At 37.9% G+C, this 18,298-nt stretch overlaps 2 protein-coding genes across 3 annotated transcripts; one reads left to right on the top strand and one right to left on the bottom strand.

Annotated features, from left to right (window-relative positions):
- The first annotated feature begins 1,827 nt into the window (after positions 1–1,827).
- On the top strand, positions 1,828–6,834 carry LOC108329404 (peroxisomal membrane protein 11C). Of its 2 annotated transcripts, none has more exons than XM_017563584.2 (8): positions 1,828–1,985; positions 4,724–4,930; positions 5,310–5,384; positions 5,565–5,639; positions 5,746–5,826; positions 5,924–5,998; positions 6,106–6,279; positions 6,592–6,834. In XM_017563584.2, the coding sequence occupies exons 2-8, from the start codon at positions 4,739–4,741 to the stop codon at positions 6,625–6,627; spliced, it is 708 nt and encodes a 235-aa protein (XP_017419073.1). In that variant the 5' UTR covers positions 1,828–1,985; positions 4,724–4,738; the 3' UTR covers positions 6,628–6,834. The 2 variants fall into 2 exon arrangements, with proteins under 2 accessions (XP_017419073.1, XP_017419074.1); XM_017563585.2 differs by having other exon boundaries at positions 1,857–2,113.
- A 762-nt stretch (positions 6,835–7,596) lies between these two features.
- Positions 7,597–14,669, bottom strand: LOC128195243 (uncharacterized). The gene is made up of 4 exons (XM_052872480.1): positions 11,934–14,669; positions 11,481–11,765; positions 10,103–10,658; positions 7,597–7,685 (listed from the first exon to the last, which is right to left on the bottom strand). The coding sequence occupies exons 1-4, from the start codon at positions 14,667–14,669 to the stop codon at positions 7,597–7,599; spliced, it is 3,666 nt and encodes a 1,221-aa protein (XP_052728440.1).
- Positions 14,670–18,298: the final 3,629 nt, after the last annotated feature.

Raw genomic sequence — 18,298 nt, forward strand, 5'->3', positions numbered from 1 at the left:
CAAATTGAACTGAAATTTAAGATTATTATTCTGTTTATTTGGTTTTGTTCTATTTGGAGACATTTTTGAATTAAATGGTAATATTTTATAACCTGAAAAGGAGATAGATTGACCTAAATAAACAATTAGGCAATTTGATATATTTGTTCAACTTTTGAAAATTATGTAGACTGGTTGTGTAATTAATCAATCGTTAAGCGAAAATGTGATTTTGAGATTCCATAGAGCTTGAGTGATATCTTACCTGTTCGACGAACTATAAAAATAGAGTCATGCTCTGTTTATTTTAGGTTGATTTTAACTTATTTTCTAGGATTCCTTTAGGACACTTCTCTTGTAATTATCAAACAACTTTGTAAGAGACATGTGAGGAATAATAACTCTTAGTTCTTGTTGTTAGGTTCATCATGATTATCTGAATTCTCTTGTGTTGGGATAAAATGTAATTCCTTTGAATTCTTTGTACTTGTATTGATTTTTGTTTATTTAAATGTTTTATTTAGATGTTAATGAATTGATTCATAATAAATGATTTGATGAACTGATTAGTCATCATACTTCGTTAACTTAGATTGAGTTGGGAAACTAGTTTAAGTTAAGATCCAATAAGATAATCTACTACTGTTAGATGTTAGGAATATATCTATGTGTTTTAGCTGGTTATAAAGTATTGTTCTTAATGCAATGATTCACTCAATCAAGAGTGGAATAATCACACTAAGTTTGAACTCCTTAGACTCTAAAGTCAAGGAATTGATTTAGAATTAACTTAGTACTTCTAGGAACATTGTGTAGTGATTTGATACTTAGCAAATGAATAATTGTGCCATGGGAATACATGATTGGAACTACAATAACTATGTAATACACAACACTGGTATTTCAAATAGGAATTAATAATAATATGCATTTAAGTAACTAAGTAACTGATGTTTTAGATATAAATATAATTTTATATATATTTGTTTTAGATCTATTTTTCAAAATTTTCTTTGATAGTTAATTTTGAAAATTTAAGAGAACTATAATATACTTATATATATATATATAAATATTATAATGTAACTTTTACATTATTCTTTTAAATTGTAATATAATGGATAAATTATAAATATTTTATTAGAATGTTTAATTATTTCAAAATAGACATTTATCCTTTATACTACTACGTATAACATGTTTTATATGTCAATTAAAAGGGATAGTTAGCATAGCATTTTTAGTAATTACAGTATTGGCGCAAAATATTAATTATATTTCTTTTTTCACTCCTAATACTCAAACAAGAAGATTTGTATAAACACTTTTAAAGAAAAAAGGAAAAATAAAAGTTTACCAACAAGATAAAAGTTAATTTAAAAGCTTTTAAAAAAACATTTCCTAATTTTAATTTATGAGACAATTAATTGTTTTAAGTAAATTATACGTTTCCAAACATGACCCGAAACCTATTTGACTATGAGTTGTATGAATTTTAGATAACTTCTCATGGTAGGAATGTAAGAGTTTACATTTATAAGTGATTAATTATCAAGATTCTTCTTGGTTTATTTGCAATCCATGGCACCGAGAAATAAAATATTAATGCCATTATCATCACCTTTAAAACAAATCTATTTATTTATTCTGTAAAGATAAGCTTTTACGTCACGACATTGTGGAGGCTGTTGGGGTGCGTGTGGGAAAAACCAAAGCGACGCAATTGAGTTGAATCTCTTCACGATACTGATCCAATCCAAGCCCAATCAAACGGATTTAAGCACTTTCTGCCACGTGTCACATTGACATCGGAATCATCGAACGGTGCAAGATTGTTCCAAGCAATAAAGCACAACATTTCCATTTGTTTGGTTGCTCCGAAAAGAGAGGACCAAACAAGCCCTTATCACAACTCTATCTAACATAGTTCAGGCCCAAACCAAAAAGCTTCGTCTCTCAATTCGGATTCTCCAGCACAATTCCCTTCCCCAAACAACCTTGGTTTGGTATTCTCTCTCTCACACACACTTTTTTTTTTCTTTTATTCGTTTAATTAGTGTTGGGGATTCACGTGCCCCGGTTGTTTGATCCTTTGACCTTGTAGCTTGAGATACTAAAGTTGCAATCTTTAAAGGTGGGGGCTTGCGAGTTTTGATTTTGGGTCAACTTAAAGGGGTGTTGATTTGATGGGGTCGTATGATTTGACTTTGATGGGTTGGCTATTATTGTTGTTCTGTTGTTTGTAGTGTGCTTGGTTGCTTTGGAAATGATAGAAACGATGAGGGAAATCGAAGATTTGATGATGTGGTTGTTGTTACAAAATAGAAAAAGGATTGATGTAACTGGACTTCGGGGTAGTTTAGATGGATTGATTCTCTTTCTCCCTTTATACTATATAATGTGCCAGTCATGGCGTAATTGAGTTAAACCTTTTGTTTTAACAATATGAATCTTAATGCTGATTAATGGATTAAATGTGATTTTGTTGTAGTCTGATGTTATTGGAGAAACTTGGGTGTTGATGCTTTCAATATTTTGACCTAGATAAACCTGATGGTTGTTCTTTTGGGTGAATTCTAACTGCTAAGTACCCTGGAGAACTGGTTAATATGCAGAAGTTTGTCTTGGTTTTTGTTTATTCTCGCAAATAAAACCTCTCTTCTCTTGGCTTTGAACTTGAAAATAGATTCTTTTAAAATCCTATTCTATTGAAGCTAGCTAGAGTTGGAGGTAGAGTATTCATGCAGTTCTTCTAATTTATTCGTCATATTTGTTGGTATGGTGAAGAACACTAGATTCATTGGAAGTAGTGGTTTAGTGATTTTATATAACAAAATGTGTAAATTTAACTACCATGGAGTTTCAAGAATACCTCTTAAACCTTGCAAGATGTGATCGAAAGTAGTCACATTTGGAAGCAGTAATAGTATGGACTTTTGTTCTTTTCTGCTGAGCCACCCGCATCAAATATCTTCTTGTTGTCACTTACTCTATCTATTTCCAAGGGTGACAGTTTAGGAGTTGTCTTCTTGTTTATGAAAGAACACAATTATATTATTTGATCCATGTAGCTGACGCCTGGAGAAAAAAAACTTTTGTTGTTGAGGAGGGTTAGATGGTCAATTAGTGGCTGATTTAGTGCTTTGAAAAGGTTATTGAAATGAGATTGTCGTGAATTGCCAACTATTTTTTGTGTCATTAAATTCAGGTACAATGAAAAATTACTTCAAATATATATAGATGATATACAATATTCAATGCAAATAATTTAAACTAGAAATAGATAAAACAACTTATGCAGAAGTCGGACAAAACAAAACTATTAGTTATATCTAAGCTTGAGTAGTCTTTATTTTAGAAGAATGGCTGGAAAACAACTAAAACAAGTTGAATGGACTACATAAATTGAATGATTGAGTGAGAAAGAAAGGTGAAATAATCAAATAGGATATGTTCACAAGCGTTCTTTCAAATTCCTTTTCATTTACACATTTGAGCCCATTTTCTTTTCAGGATAATTGGCAAAAAGGTAAAAACATATAAATCATTGAATCGAGTGTTGGTACGAATTACATAGGTTCATTATGTATCATTAGATAAAAAATCAGTTAAGATCATTCTTTTGGTACGAATAGGTAGACAACCAAAATGTATCAAATCATAAGACTCAAATGGTGAATTGTAAGATTCTGATAACTATGCTCTAAACAGTACTTGTGAGAATGGATTTGCGGTTTGAAGAAATTGAGGAGAATTTGGTATGATGGAGATTAACAGATTTGTGTTAGTATTCTTTATGAAAACTATAAAGCTTAGCTACTTTGGTTTCAGAATGTGTATATGTAAATTTTCATTCTCAATTTAGATTTTTGTAATGATGATTTTATATAAATGAATATTTTCTAGCTTCCCAACTGAATTAACAGATCCTGATTTGATCTGATAGAGTAATTTTTTACAGAATTGAGGGATGTGACTTGGTGTTGGTGAGGTGGATAATAAAAATTTAGAACCCACTACATACCCATATTTTTTACCTACCACTTGAGCTTTGAAGCTATTGTAGTTGAAGATTTTATGCCCCAATTAGTTAGAATTGGAACTTTACAGGTTATACACATATATAGTAACATTCTCAGAATACTATATTTAGTTCCTTGCAGGAAGGTTGAGATAATAAATGAAAATGAGAAGAAAAATGATCTTAGTAGTAAATTGAAATTTGACGAGATTGTGTTTGCCTTGTGTTCTTCAATTTTTACATACAAATGGTGTTACTGTTGGATTTCGTGTTTGCAAGAAGTGAGTTTTCAAATGCTCATGCATTATAGAAACTCAAACTGGACATTATCACATGAATGATGTCACTTAGATAATTGGAAGGTCTACCAAGTATTCCTGCTACTTGATTATCGTGCTTTTGTGATCTTGATGAAGTATTGGTGGAGGTGCTAAATTGTAATTCTCAGAATGATTTTCATCATTTCTAAAATTTTGATAATAACTTAGTTCTTACTGTTTTAACATTACTACCGTTTAGTTTATGAATTGGCATGTTTAACAACTTAATCTGACACTTTCTTTAAAAAAAAAAAAAAACTGTACGCAAAAAATTGCTACATCAAGTGAGAGCTCTAAACGTCATCACCCTCCCTATTTAATATGAGAATATCACTCTTTACATTACCGACTCCTGTTTCTAATTTAGTTGACATGAACCGTGCTGTCATTTGTTATATAACAGCAATTAGTGTAGAAGATGAGTACGTTGGATGCAACAAGGGCTGAACTTGGTCTTCTTGTTTTATATTTGAGCAAGGCTGAAACAAGGGACAAGATATGCAGGGCAATTCAGTATGGTTCCAAATTTGTAAGTAACGGGGAACCTGGTACTGCTCAGAATGTAGACAAATCAACCAGTTTGGCACGAAAGGTCTTCCGGCTTTTCAAGGTTAGGTTTTTCTGAGTTTTGAAACCTTGTTTTTCATCTGTTCATAAGTTCAATATAGGAAGTTACTTCATATTTTCTTTTTGTCACTTAGGGAGTTTCTGTATATAATAATATTTCTTTCTTTGTATCATTTTCCTTTGATTGGTTTGCTCAGAAAAGACTAGAAATCTGTAGTATGCATAATTTTCTCTCTTTTTTTTGGGTTCCAAGACCATAATAGTAGGAAAAAAAGGATAAATCAAAGATAGTCAAATACTGTTAATTTTTTAAAGTATTAGACAGTTATAAAATTCAAGCAGTCATTTTCGCAAAAAAATTAGGTGTTACAAACTATTTAGTTCATGCAATGACCATCACTCTTATACTCTTTAATTTGCAGTTTGTCAATGACCTACATGGTTTGATAAGTCCAACACCACAGGGCACTCCCTTGCCCCTAATTCTGTTGGGAAAGGTATGGGCACTGCAAGAACATTTAACCTTTCCTTATCCTTTTTGGGTTTATATATATTTTAAGTGTAATGCTTCCACTGATTTTGCTGATGACTAATCTCCATCAGGAAACTTAGTTGGCTACCTATAATGAGGTTTCTCTTCCCAACCATTTTCTTTCATCTTTGTTTTTATATTTCAGTCCAAGAATGCACTTCTCTCCACTTTCTTGTTTCTTGATCAAATTGTGTGGCTTGGCAGAACAGGAATCTACCAGGTAGGAAATGATAAACTATATGTTTTGTTTAGCATCATGTTTGTTTCTAAATTATTATATAGAAATCATCTAGCAGTTTGTTGAGAGTTTTTGTGTCTAACTACAGAATAAAGAACGCACCGAATTAATTGGCCGGATATCTCTTTTCTGTTGGCTGGGTTCCTCGGTGTGCACCACCTTGGTTGAGGTTTGTGGCTTACCTACCTTCATTGATTCCAACATGTGTGCATTTATGCCCTCAAGTTCCTTCACTGTTTACCCTTGCAATATTTTACTTTGATCAGCTCGGGGAGCTTGGAAGACTCTCTGCATCAATGAAGAAGTTAGAGAAAGACCTCAAGAACAAGAATAAATTTGATGTATGTTGTCCATGCACGTGTCCAAATTCTTCAAACTTTCTGTTTTTTGTTTTACTTTTGGACTGATTGCATTACTTTTCTGTTTATTTAATTACTTATGTCTGCAGGATGAGCAATACCGTGGCAAACAAAACCAGTCAAATGAGAGGACTCTATCACTTATCAAAGCAGGAATTGATATAGTGGTAGCAGTTGGACTGCTTCAACTGGCACCTAAGACAGTTAATCCACGTGTGACTGGTGCATTCGGATTTGTATCATCTCTAATATCTTGCTATCAGGTACATGCTAGTATAATTGTAGTATGCTTCCTTTTTGCATATATTTTCCATCCCTAAAACTTTGTATCCATGACCTATCTGTGTGCACAAACATACATACCTTTTTGCAACTATTGACATAGAGACAGAAAAATGGAGACAAAATGAGCTCTTGACAATTTTTTCTCAAGAAAAGTAGCAACCACATTAGCAGTGTTTCAAATAAAGTTTTGTAAATATTTGTGTCTCTCTTAATCGTTTAAGGTTATGGTTTCTTAACATTCTTAGGAGTGCCGATTTCGCTAACAAGAATTTCTGGTTTGTGCAATGCAGCTGCTTCCTGCTCCGCCCAAATCCAAAACCTCATGAAGTGTGGAAGAATAGAATGGTTCTCATGAGATCTCACTGGTGTCAAATAATTATATGAATTGGTCAGAAAATGTTGGTTGGTGTGAGCATTGACCAATATTCATCATAGTCACAGTTGCTCCCAAAAACTGCTGTGTAGGGTATCTATGCAACAATATTCATAATTTACATACATAAATTTAAGACATCCAACATCAAATTAGTTCACCCCTTCCTCTCAATGCTTTATTGTGTTGTCAAAATGGTTCAAATTAGTCTTTGAGGGACAAAATGAATGCGATGATTTTCTCTATAAACAACTTATTTGTGTATTTTACACGAGTGAATAGTCTGTTCCACTATGAAATGGGGTTGACAGTTTTGAATTGGATTAAGATCAATAGGGTATTCCAGAAAATATGATTGAAACGAACTTAAAATTTTTCAACTCTGCGAAAGAGATAGTTCTGATTAAGGCAAAGTTATTAATTTTATATGTTAAATATCTCAATTATCTTGATTAATAAGAACTTGAGGAATGTTGTCAATCATCTACCTCATTGAATGATCAGTAAGTTAACTATGATTAATTTTATACCACTTAATTTTGAATTTATGAAGTCATAAATGGGCGAGGACTCAATATTTTATATAAATATAATTTATTTAATGATCAAATCAGTGGATTTTATTTCATCAAAAATAAATTTCAGTGAAATATCACAACTTATAAATATTACCAAAATAATTTAGTGGGATGTTGTAACATCCCAAAATACCGTAATTACTATAAATCAGGATTAATTACAGTTAACAGTAACATAAACAGTCTTTGCATTAACACAGGTTAAAAAGAAGCCGAACGGCGTCAGTACAAAAGAACGTACGCTCAAACTATAATTCAGTGATAAACAGGACGAACGGTTTTACAAAACATTTAACCGCACGTCCAACTATTCTACCATTTACATCACTACTCTAACGAGCGCTCTAAGGCTCGGCCTTGACTTCTACCTCAACCAGATTTGCATCTTCCAAATTTTCTTCTTCCAGCATTTCTTCAAGAGGTGCTCTACCATCTGCTCACATCCACACGGATGATCATTGCAAGACAAGACGAACGTACATGGACAGTGGACAACACAATGGAAATGCAAGGGTAAGCTTATAATATTTAATTTATACAATTAACACATACATTTACATTCCGATTCACACATACAACATGTAACTTATCAAATAATAATCATAGAAATACGTATATAAGACAGACCGTCCGGACTGTATGAACCATGTAGTTACAAGCGTCCTTGCACCCGAGTGATGTAGTAACTGGGATACACCAAACAGCTGCCACTCGAGGTTAACCCTATCTGCCCAAAGTACTCAATAGGACTAGGGTCTCCTGCCATTCCCACACATGACTACCCCCTTCTATTTGAAGAGAAGTATCACGGAATTTCAGGATGGACAGCGAGGCTTAACTTATCCATGTTCATACCTTACCAAATTTCACACTTAATACATCTGAGTCGTTCCTCCTTGGAACGCTCATTTAAATTCCAAAATCACAATTTCAGTTCTAATGGTGTTCTCACATCTTAATTCATCCTCTTAAATACATTTTCATTCTATGTTCCACTCTCTTAAAAAGACGAACGTTCACTCCTCTTCATAACGAGGACGAACGTCGAGGCAAAACCGAGAAAGACTTCTTTGAATTAGTTAAATGGACTAACTCTATTACGATCGGAAAGTACTAAGAATAATTTAAGTTCAATGACTCTGGAAAGAATCCAATGGATAGCTACCTCACAACTTGGTTGAGTAAAATAAACATAAACACAATTTAATTCAGGGAACAAACCGCCCGTCAATGACCGAACGTTCAATAATTAACTTTGGACGAACGCCAGTTACGTTCGCTCAGAATTCAATGATAAGGACGAGCGTTCAGTTATAAAACCGAACCCTGCTTTGGACGAACGCTAGGTAAATGACCGAGCACAAATCAGAACGAACGCTTGGTAAAACCCGAGCGCTATTTAGGACGAACGCTTCGGTATAAGACCGAACGTCAATTTGGGACGAACGTTCGGTATAAGGCCGAACGCCCTGTAGAACGAACGTTCGACATAAGGCCGAACGATATTAAGGACGAACGCTCGACATAAGGACGAACGCTATCAAAGACGAACGCTTCGGTTAAAGACCGAGCGTTACGTGTTCATAAAGTTTCAAATATTTATATACACTGAGCTGAACCGAACGCTCATTCACTAATAATGGGAACGCTCGTTCTCGAGCAGAATTCTTTCCAAATGAAAGAATTCCAATCTAAGTTATTTTAATGAAAACCGAACGGTCTAAGACCGTACAGTGACGAGCGTCATTTATCAAAGGGGATGATTTAAATTTCAGATTTTTCAACCTTAACAGAATTTTCCACATTTCCAATTTATAAACTTTATAACTTTCATTCCAGATTTAATTCACCTTCAACATCATCATCATACAGATCTCAATCTTTTAATCATTCCAACTATACAATAACCATACTCCGTTCATACATAATCAAATCAACATGCAATTCAAACCACCACAACATATATAATACATGAAAGCAGTGCTCGTTCATGACAGACAAATCCAAACCAGAAATCATATTCCATAACAGTGGTCGTCCATACAACTCAAACATCATACTTTTAATACATACAATCCAGATTACACAACATACAGTATAAATTAAACATTTAAGCTTCCCTTACCCGGATTGGCAACCAAACTTGTCCTAGATGTAAAAGTGGCTTCGTTCAACAAGCTTTTCTTAGGTTCTTGACTCTTCCAAAACAAAATCTAACCATGGAATACAGAACACTTAGAATACAAACTTGCATGCAACTAAAAACCCTATTTTTCCAGAAACCTAAGGATGAACTACGGAAAGGGGACTCACCAGCTTAGATCAAATTCTGTTCGGTCCAAACTAACGTCTGCGTCTCTGGAAACGTTCTATGGTTCTGAAATGGGATTTTGGAGAGGAAAATGAGAGGTTACAATAGAGAGAAGTTTACTGGTTTTAGAGAGAAGTTGGAGAAGATGAATGAATGTGTTTCGTGAGGAAGAAGATGAGTGATGCAGGTGAGAGAGTTTTCAGAAAAATCTGGTTTTGTTAAACTCCCGTTCGTTTGAACGAACGTGTCCCAGGCTGACACTTGCACACCCATCTCTGATTTAGAAGCCTCTACCGCAACACGTGGCGTGCTTGCATGCAAAGAGTGGTGCGTTTTTAATGTTGCAGAGAAATGATGGGCGTGGTTCTTCGTGCACGTCAGAGAGGAATGGGATCAGATTAGAGAGTGGGTTTTAATGGCTGGGAATGACGTGGCGTGCATTAATGGTGAGGTGTCAGGATTAATTGAGGCTAATTATTAAGGGTTTCACATTCTCCCTAACTACAAAAAATTTTCGTCCTCGAAAATTTAGAACTTACTCGTAAACAAGTGTGGATACAAGTCCCTCATTGCACTCTCCACTTCCCAAGTTGAGTCACCAGTCTTAGCGTCCCACACTATCTTCACCAAACGAACGTCCTTTCCTTTATGTAGCTTGGTGCGTTCATCTTCAATGCGGACTGGTTGTAACTCCAACGTTCGGTCTTGGCGCAGTTGAATATTCTCCAGCTCCAAGACATGAGAGGGATTAGCTATATACCTCCTAAGTTGAGACACATGGAAGACCGGATGTATATTTGATAGTTGAGGAGGCAAGGCAAGCTCATAAGCTACTGGTCCAATCTTCTTCAAAATCTGGTACGGCCCTATGAACTTGGGAGACAGCTTCTTTGGACGAACCACTCTGCCTACTCCAGTGATCGGATTTAGTCTTAAGAACACGTGGTCTCCTGCAGCAAACTCCAATGGTCTTCTTCTTCTATCCGCATAGGATTTCTGCCTGCTCAAGGACGTCTTCAATCTATCTTGGATCAATTTAACTTTCTCGGTTGTTTGTTGGATGAGCTCAGGTCCGGTTAGCACGTTCTCTCCTTCCTGGAACCAACAAAGTGGCGTTCGACATTTCCTCCCATAGAGAGCTTCAAACGGCGCCATTCCAATGCTAGCTTGAAAACTATTATTGTACGTGAACTCCACCAGTGGCAAGACTTCATCCCATGCGCCTAAGTGATCTAGGACGCACGTCCTCAGTAAATCTTCCAGCGTCTGGATGGTACGTTCAGACTGGCCGTCCGTTTGTGGATGATATGCTGAACTCATCTGCAGTCTGCTTCCTAATTCACCTTGTAACGATTGCCAAAACCGAGATGTGAATCTCGTGTCTCGGTCGGAAATGATACTTGAAGGCACTCCATGAAGACGAACGATCTCATTGATGTACAACTTAGCCAAATTTGTCATTGACATCTTCAAATTCACGGGCAGGAAGTGAGCGCTCTTCGTTAGTCTGTCCACGATCACCCAAATTGAATCATGATTCCTAACCGTTCGTGGCAGATGAGTCACGAAATCCATGGAGATGCTATCCCACTTCCATTCGGGAATCTCCAACTGTTGAAGTAATCCACTTGGTCTCTGGTGTTCGGCCTTCGCCCGTTGGCACGTTAAGCAGGATGCCACAAAACGAGCGACATCACTCTTCATTCCAGGCCACCAGAACGAACGTCTAAGATCTTGATACATCTTAGTCATACCAGGGTGTATGCTAAGACGACTATGATGACCTTCCTCCAGAATAATCCTCTTCAGTTCGCCATCATTCGGAACGCACGTTCTGCCCATGTAACGCAACATGCCGTCCGTTCCCGTATTGAACCACTTAGCTTGATCCGTACCGAGCGCGCTTAAGATCTTTACCAGCTCTTCATCCTCGCGTTGCTTCATCCAAATCCGATCAAACACATCGCTAGATATGCTAAGGTTACAACACTTGATGCTTTTCGGTTCTAATTCGAACTGTAACCTTAGATCTCTGAAACTCTCCACTAAACTTAACTCTCTCACCATCATAACCGAGACATGCACTGCCTTCCTGCTTAGAGCGTCCGCCACTACATTGGCCTTCCCAGGATGATAGAGCAACTCAAACTCATAGTCTTTTAAGAACTCTAACCAACGTCTCTGTCTCATATTCAGCTCCTTCTGATCAAACAAATACTTGAGACTCTTGTGGTCACTGAAAACTTGGAATGTTGATCCGTATAGATAATGCCTCCAAATCTTTAGTGCAAAAACGACCGCTGCCAATTCCAGGTCGTGCGTTGGATAGTTGCGTTCATGAATCTTCAATTGACGAGACGCGTAAGCTACCGCTCGTCTTTCTTGCATCAGCACACAACCCAACCCTTGATGAGACGCGTCGCAGTACACTTCAAAAGGCTTGGACGTGTCCGGAATGATTAGTACAGGAGCGCTCGTCAACTTCACTTTCAGCTCTTGAAAACGCTCCTCACACAAATCAGTCCAAGCGAACGGCTGATCCTTCCTTGTAAGTTGCGTCAACGGTGCTACTATCTTAGAAAACCCCTCAATGAAACGCCTATAGTAGCCCGCAAGACCAACGAAGCTTCTCACCTCCGTGACTGAACGCGGGCGTTCCCATTCCATAACCGCTTGTACCTTTGCTGGGTCTACCGAGATCCCTCCAGCGGACACAATATGGCCCAGAAACTGCACCTCCTTCATCCAGAATTCACACTTGGACAGTTTTGCATACAACTCATTTTCCCTCAACACGCTCAGCACTGCCCTCAAGTGTTCTTCATGCTCAGCTTGGGTCTTAGAGTAGATGAGAATATCATCTATAAAAACGACCACAAACTTGTCCAAGTATGGCCGGAAGATGCGGTTCATATAATCCATGAACACTGCAGGAGCGTTTGTTACTCCAAATGGCATCACTACATACTCGTAGTGTCCATAACGCGACCTAAAAGCAGTCTTCTGGATGTCGTCCTCCTTCACCCTGATTTGGTGATATCCCGAACGCAAATCAATCTTAGAGAACACCGTTGCCCCATGCAGTTGATCCAACAAGTCATCAATCCTTGGCAACGGGTATTTGTTCTTGATGGTCAGCTTGTTCAATTGCCTGTAGTCTATACATAACCGAGAGCTGCCATCCTTCTTCTTCACTAAGAGTACAGGCGCTCCCCAGGGCGATACGCTCGGTCTTATGAATTGCTTCTCCATTAGCTCTTCAATCTGCTTTTTGAGTTCAACCAACTCTGCAGGCGCCATACGGTACGGTTGAACAGATATAGGGGCTGCTGTGGTCACCAGGTCAATGGTGAATTCAATCTCACGCACAGGAAGTAACCCTGGTATTTCTTCTGGAAAAACGTCCTGGAATTCCTCCAAAATGGACGTTCGTTCTTTACTGTCAACAACGGATGCTCGTTCTTGCCTCAATTCTCCCAGCTCTTGGTCTTCATGCGTCATGATCAAGAAGCAAGACGCGCCCTCCATAATATCTTCTTTCAATTGACCGAGCGTCACACCTACGCATTCTTCATCTTCGTCCGTTAATACTAACTCCTTATTGCCACAATCTATGAGAATGTGGTTGACAGCCAACCAATCCATCCCTAGAATGATTTCCAAGTCCTTCAAAGGTAAACAGATTAAATTCACCTTATAACTATGCCCCTCAACCACAATAGGACATCTAATGCATACGGTAGATGTCCTAAGCTCTCCAGCCGCTGGTGTTGATACCACCAAGTCGAACTGCATATCTCTCTCCACAATCCCCAGCTTTTCAACACATGCCTTCGATATGAAGGAGTGCGTCGCCCCAAAATCAAATAACACACAGCAAGGTATTCCATGAACTAGGCAGGTACCAGTGACGAGCGTACCTGAGCTCGCTGCCTCCGCTCCAGTGATTGCATACACCCGTCCAGTAGCTTGGGCTCGACCACCTCTTCCCTGCTGATTTCTCCCAGCGTTCGGCGGCCTCATTACTGCGCGTCCGCCCATGTTGCACTCGTTCTCCAGATGGCCATTTCGCCTACACCGAGTGCAATATTTCACTCCAACTAGCTGAGGACATGACGATCGATAATGTGGCCCTCCACACTTGAAACATACAACGCTACCTTGCTGCCCAGACTGTCCAGCAGGGACCAAGGCTTGAGATCCACTCGCGTTAACTGCTGGACGAGCATAAGGGGATCCTCTCTGATTCACATTTCCCCTTGAGACAATCGGCCCCCTTGCTGTTTGCTGTTTCTTGTGCCGTTCCGCTTCCGCCATGTTCTTCTCCAACACCTTGGCCCTCTCAACCATGGCAGGAAACGTTCTTATGCACAGGCTTGAAATCATCACCTTCAAATCACTCCTTAAACCGTTCTCAAACTTCCTACACTGCCACTCTCCACTGGTGGCCAGTGTATTAAACCGAATAAGGTGCTTGAACTTGTTGGTATATTCAGAAACTGACATTCCCCCTTGAACCAGCTGTAAAAACTCAACCTCCTTTGCAAAACGGACGCTGTCAGGGAAGTACTCTTCATAGAACTTGTTTCTGAACACTTCCCAAGTAATCTGCTGGTGAGCGTCCGTTACAATAGCTCTGGCGCTCGCCCACCAGTGGCTTGCTTCCCCAGTCAGCAAGTACTCCGTATACGCCAAGCGGTTTTCATCCGGACATCTCTTGGCGTTAAAAATTCTCTCCATATCTCTCAGCCACTGATCCGCTTCATCCGGAAAACCTTTCCCACTGAACTTGACCGGATGATGTTGGAGAAAACTCTCCAAACTCCATTCAGCATTTGGTTGGGCAGCGTTTGAAGAGGATGCTCCAGACGCACCTCTAGTTGCTGCAAGTATCTCCATTAACTGTCTCTGCGTGGTCTCAGAATTTGCACGAGATGCCTCCAGACTCTGCATAGCAGCTTGGTTTTGCTGCATCAGCGTGGCGTTTTGTTCCATGAGGGTGGTATTTTGTTGTTGGAGTCTCTCAATGACGTTCTCCAACAATCTAGAGTTGTTGGAAGCATCAGGTTCATTCGGTTGAGGAGGGGGAGGCAATCTAGGTGCCATTGGTTCTCTGGATACAGAGAAAAACGAGCGTTAGTTATGTCTAAGAGTTAAAGCAATAATAACTCATTAAACATCCAATAAGCACACAGCAAAAACACAGTGCACTCATAACCCTACAGTGTCCTTAAGAGAACAAAACGGCTCTGATACCACTAATGTAACATCCCAAAATACCGTAATTACTATAAATCAGGATTAATTACAGTTAACAATAACATAAACAGTCTTTGCATTAACACAGGTTAAAAAGAAGCCGAACGGCGTCAGTACAGAAGAACGTACGCTCAAACTATAATTCAGTGATAAACAGGACGAACGGTTTTACAAAACATTTAACCGCACGTCCAACTATTCTACCATTTACATCACTACTCTAACGAGCGCTCTAAGGCTCGGCCTTGACTTCTACCTCAACCAGATTTGCATCTTCCAAATTTTCTTCTTCCAGCATTTCTTCAAGAGGTGCTCTACCATCTGCTCACATCCACACGGATGATCATTGCAAGACAAGACGAACGTACATGGACAGTGGACAACACAATGGAAATGCAAGGGTAAGCTTATAATATTTAATTTATACAATTAACACATACATTTACATTCCGATTCACACATACAACATGTAACTTATCAAATAATAATCATAGAAATACGTATATAAGACAGACCGTCCGGACTGTATGAACCATGTAGTTACAAGCGTCCTTGCACCCGAGTGATGTAGTAACTGGGATACACCAAACAGCTGCCACTCGAGGTTAACCCTATCTGCCCAAAGTACTCAATAGGACTAGGGTCTCCTGCCATTCCCACACATGACTACCCCCTTCTATTTGAAGAGAAGTATCACGGAATTTCAGGATGGACAGCGAGGCTTAACTTATCCATGTTCATACCTTACCAAATTTCACACTTAATACATCTGAGTCGTTCCTCCTTGGAACGCTCGTTTAAATTCCAAAATCACAATTTCAGTTCTAATGGTGTTCTCACATCTTAATTCATCCTCTTAAATACATTTTCATTCTATGTTCCACTCTCTTAAAAAGACGAACGTTCACTCCTCTTCATAACGAGGACGAACGTCGAGGCAAAACCGAGAAAGACTTCTTTGAATTAGTTAAATGGACTAACTCTATTACGATCGGAAAGTACTAAGAATAATTTAAGTTCAATGACTCTGGAAAGAATCCAATGGATAGCTACCTCACAACTTGGTTGAGTAAAATAAACATAAACACAATTTAATTCAGGGAACAAACCGCCCGTCAATGACCGAACGTTCAATAATTAACTTTGGACGAACGCCAGTTACGTTCGCTCAGAATTCAATGATAAGGACGAGCGTTCAGTTATAAAACCGAACCCTGCTTTGGACGAACGCTAGGTAAATGACCGAGCACAAATCAGAACGAACGCTTGGTAAAACCCGAGCGCTATTTAGGACGAACGCTTCGGTATAAGACCGAACGCCAATTTGGGACGAACGTTCGGTATAAGGCCAAACGCCCTGTAGAACGAACGTTCGACATAAGGCCGAACGATATTAAGGACGAACGCTCGACATAAGGACGAACGCTATCAAAGACGAACGCTTCGGTTAAAGACCGAGCGTTACGTATTCATAAAGTTTCAAATATTTATATACACTGAGCTGAACCGAACGCTCATTCACTAATAATGGGGACGCTCGTTCTCGAGCAGAATTCTTTCCAAATGAAAGAATTCCAATCTAAGTTATTTTAATGAAAACCGAACGGTCTAAGACCGTACAGTGACGAGCGTCATTTATCAAAGGGGATGATTTAAATTTCAGATTTTTCAACCTTAACAGAATTTTCCACATTTCCAATTTATAAACTTTATAACTTTCATTCCAGATTTAATTCACCTTCAACATCATCATCATACAGATCTCAATCTTTTAATCATTCCAACTATACAATAACCATACTCCGTTCATACATAATCAAATCAACATGCAATTCAAACCACCACAACATATATAATACATGAAAGCAGTGCTCGTTCATGACAGACAAATCCAAACCAGAAATCATATTCCATAACAGTGGTCGTCCATACAACTCAAACATCATACTTTTAATACATACAATCCAGATTACACAACATACAGTATAAATTAAACATTTAAGCTTCCCTTACCCGGATTGGCAACCAAACTTGTCCTAGATGTAAAAGTGGCTTCGTTCAACAAGCTTTTCTTAGGTTCTTGACTCTTCCAAAACAAAATCTAACCACGGAATACAGAACACTTAGAATACAAACTTGCATGCAACTAAAAACCCTATTTTTCCAGAAACCTAAGGATGAACTACAGAAAGGGGACTCACCAGCTTAGATCAAATTATGTTCGGTCCAAACTAACGTCCGCGTCTCTGGAAACGTTCCTATGGTTCTGAAATGGGATTTTGGAGAGGAAAATGAGAGGTTACAATAGAGAGAAGTTTACTGGTTTTAGAGAGAAGTTGGAGAAGATGAATGGGTGTGTTTCGTGAGGAAGAAGATGAGTGATGCAGGTGAGAGAGTTTTCAGAAAAATCTGGTTTTGTTAAACTCCCGTTCGTTTGAACGAACGTGTCCCAGGCTGACACTTGCACACCCATCTCTGATTTAGAAGCCTCTACCGCAACACGTGGCGTGCTTGCATGCAAAGAGTGGTGCGTTTTTAATGTTGCATAGAAATGATGGGCGTGGTTCTTCGTGCACGTCAGAGAGGAATGGGATCAGATTAGAGAGTGGGTTTTAATGGCTGGGAATGACGTGGCGTGCATTAATGGTGAGGTGTCAGGATTAATTGAGGCTAATTATTAAGGGTTTCACAGATGTTGTTTGATTTAATAACTACCAAAATTATAAGGCAAGAATAATTATTAAATTTGATTAAGATACGAAAAGCTTCAACTATACTTCGTCAATTTTGTTTAAAATTCCTTAAAGGGAATATTTGTTGACAAGGAAAACAAAATAAGTTAATTACTTTCAAAAGCATTTAAAAGGTAATACGAAAAGTTATGGAAATAAATTATAAAATTAAATATTCATTAATTATTTGTTTGAAGTTTTTTTTTTTTAAATCCAATCATCAATTAGTTACAAAATTACTAGTCTAGGAATACACGCAGAATCTTCGTACAATTTAGAAGAAGAAAAAACAAATATATAAATACCCCATTTCAATTCTATTGACTTAGTATATCTTAGGCATAGAATAGACCGTCTTAATTCTGCTGGGATGAAACCTCTTTATTTTTCCTTCATTCATCACATTATCATTCCGCAACACAAACTAAAATTTCTTACTCAAATTTCATCATTAATATTCTCTAAAAATATTTGGAAATTTTCTACAGAATTCACACAATACATCTAATAAAATAAGAATTTTTAACACACACAACTGTTCTTAATTTGTTTTGAATATATTTAATTTTCAGGTGTTCGTATAAAACAATAAAGATATACATAAGATCATTCTTGAGGTTTTATAGAACATGTTTTTCGATTAACTTATCATAATTAGTTTGGGACAAATGAAGTGGTCAGCAAGTAGCATCAAATGCTAAAACCCCATAATTGGATAGATGATGTAAGTTTACGAGTTGTGAG

This window comes from Vigna angularis, chromosome 2 (genome assembly GCF_016808095.1).
Source record: "Vigna angularis cultivar LongXiaoDou No.4 chromosome 2, ASM1680809v1, whole genome shotgun sequence".
Lineage (NCBI taxonomy): Eukaryota > Viridiplantae > Streptophyta > Magnoliopsida > Fabales > Fabaceae > Vigna > Vigna angularis.

Coding starts and splice junctions, on each gene's coding strand:
- LOC128195243 (XM_052872480.1), bottom strand. CDS start 14,669: ATGGCACCTAGATTGCCTCCCCCTCCTCAACCGAATGAACCTGATGCT. Junction 10,659..11,480: donor AACGCGAGGATGAAGAGCTG/GTAAAGATCTTA, acceptor TGTTGGTTCCAG/GAAGGAGAGAACGTGCTAAC. Junction 7,686..10,102: donor GTATCCACACTTGTTTACGA/GTAAGTTCTAAA, acceptor GGATGTGAGCAG/ATGGTAGAGCACCTCTTGAA.
- LOC108329404 (XM_017563584.2), top strand. CDS start 4,739: ATGAGTACGTTGGATGCAACAAGGGCTGAACTTGGTCTTCTTGTTTTA. Junction 4,931..5,309: donor AGGTCTTCCGGCTTTTCAAG/GTTAGGTTTTTC, acceptor TTTAATTTGCAG/TTTGTCAATGACCTACATGG. Junction 5,827..5,923: donor TGTGCACCACCTTGGTTGAG/GTTTGTGGCTTA, acceptor TACTTTGATCAG/CTCGGGGAGCTTGGAAGACT.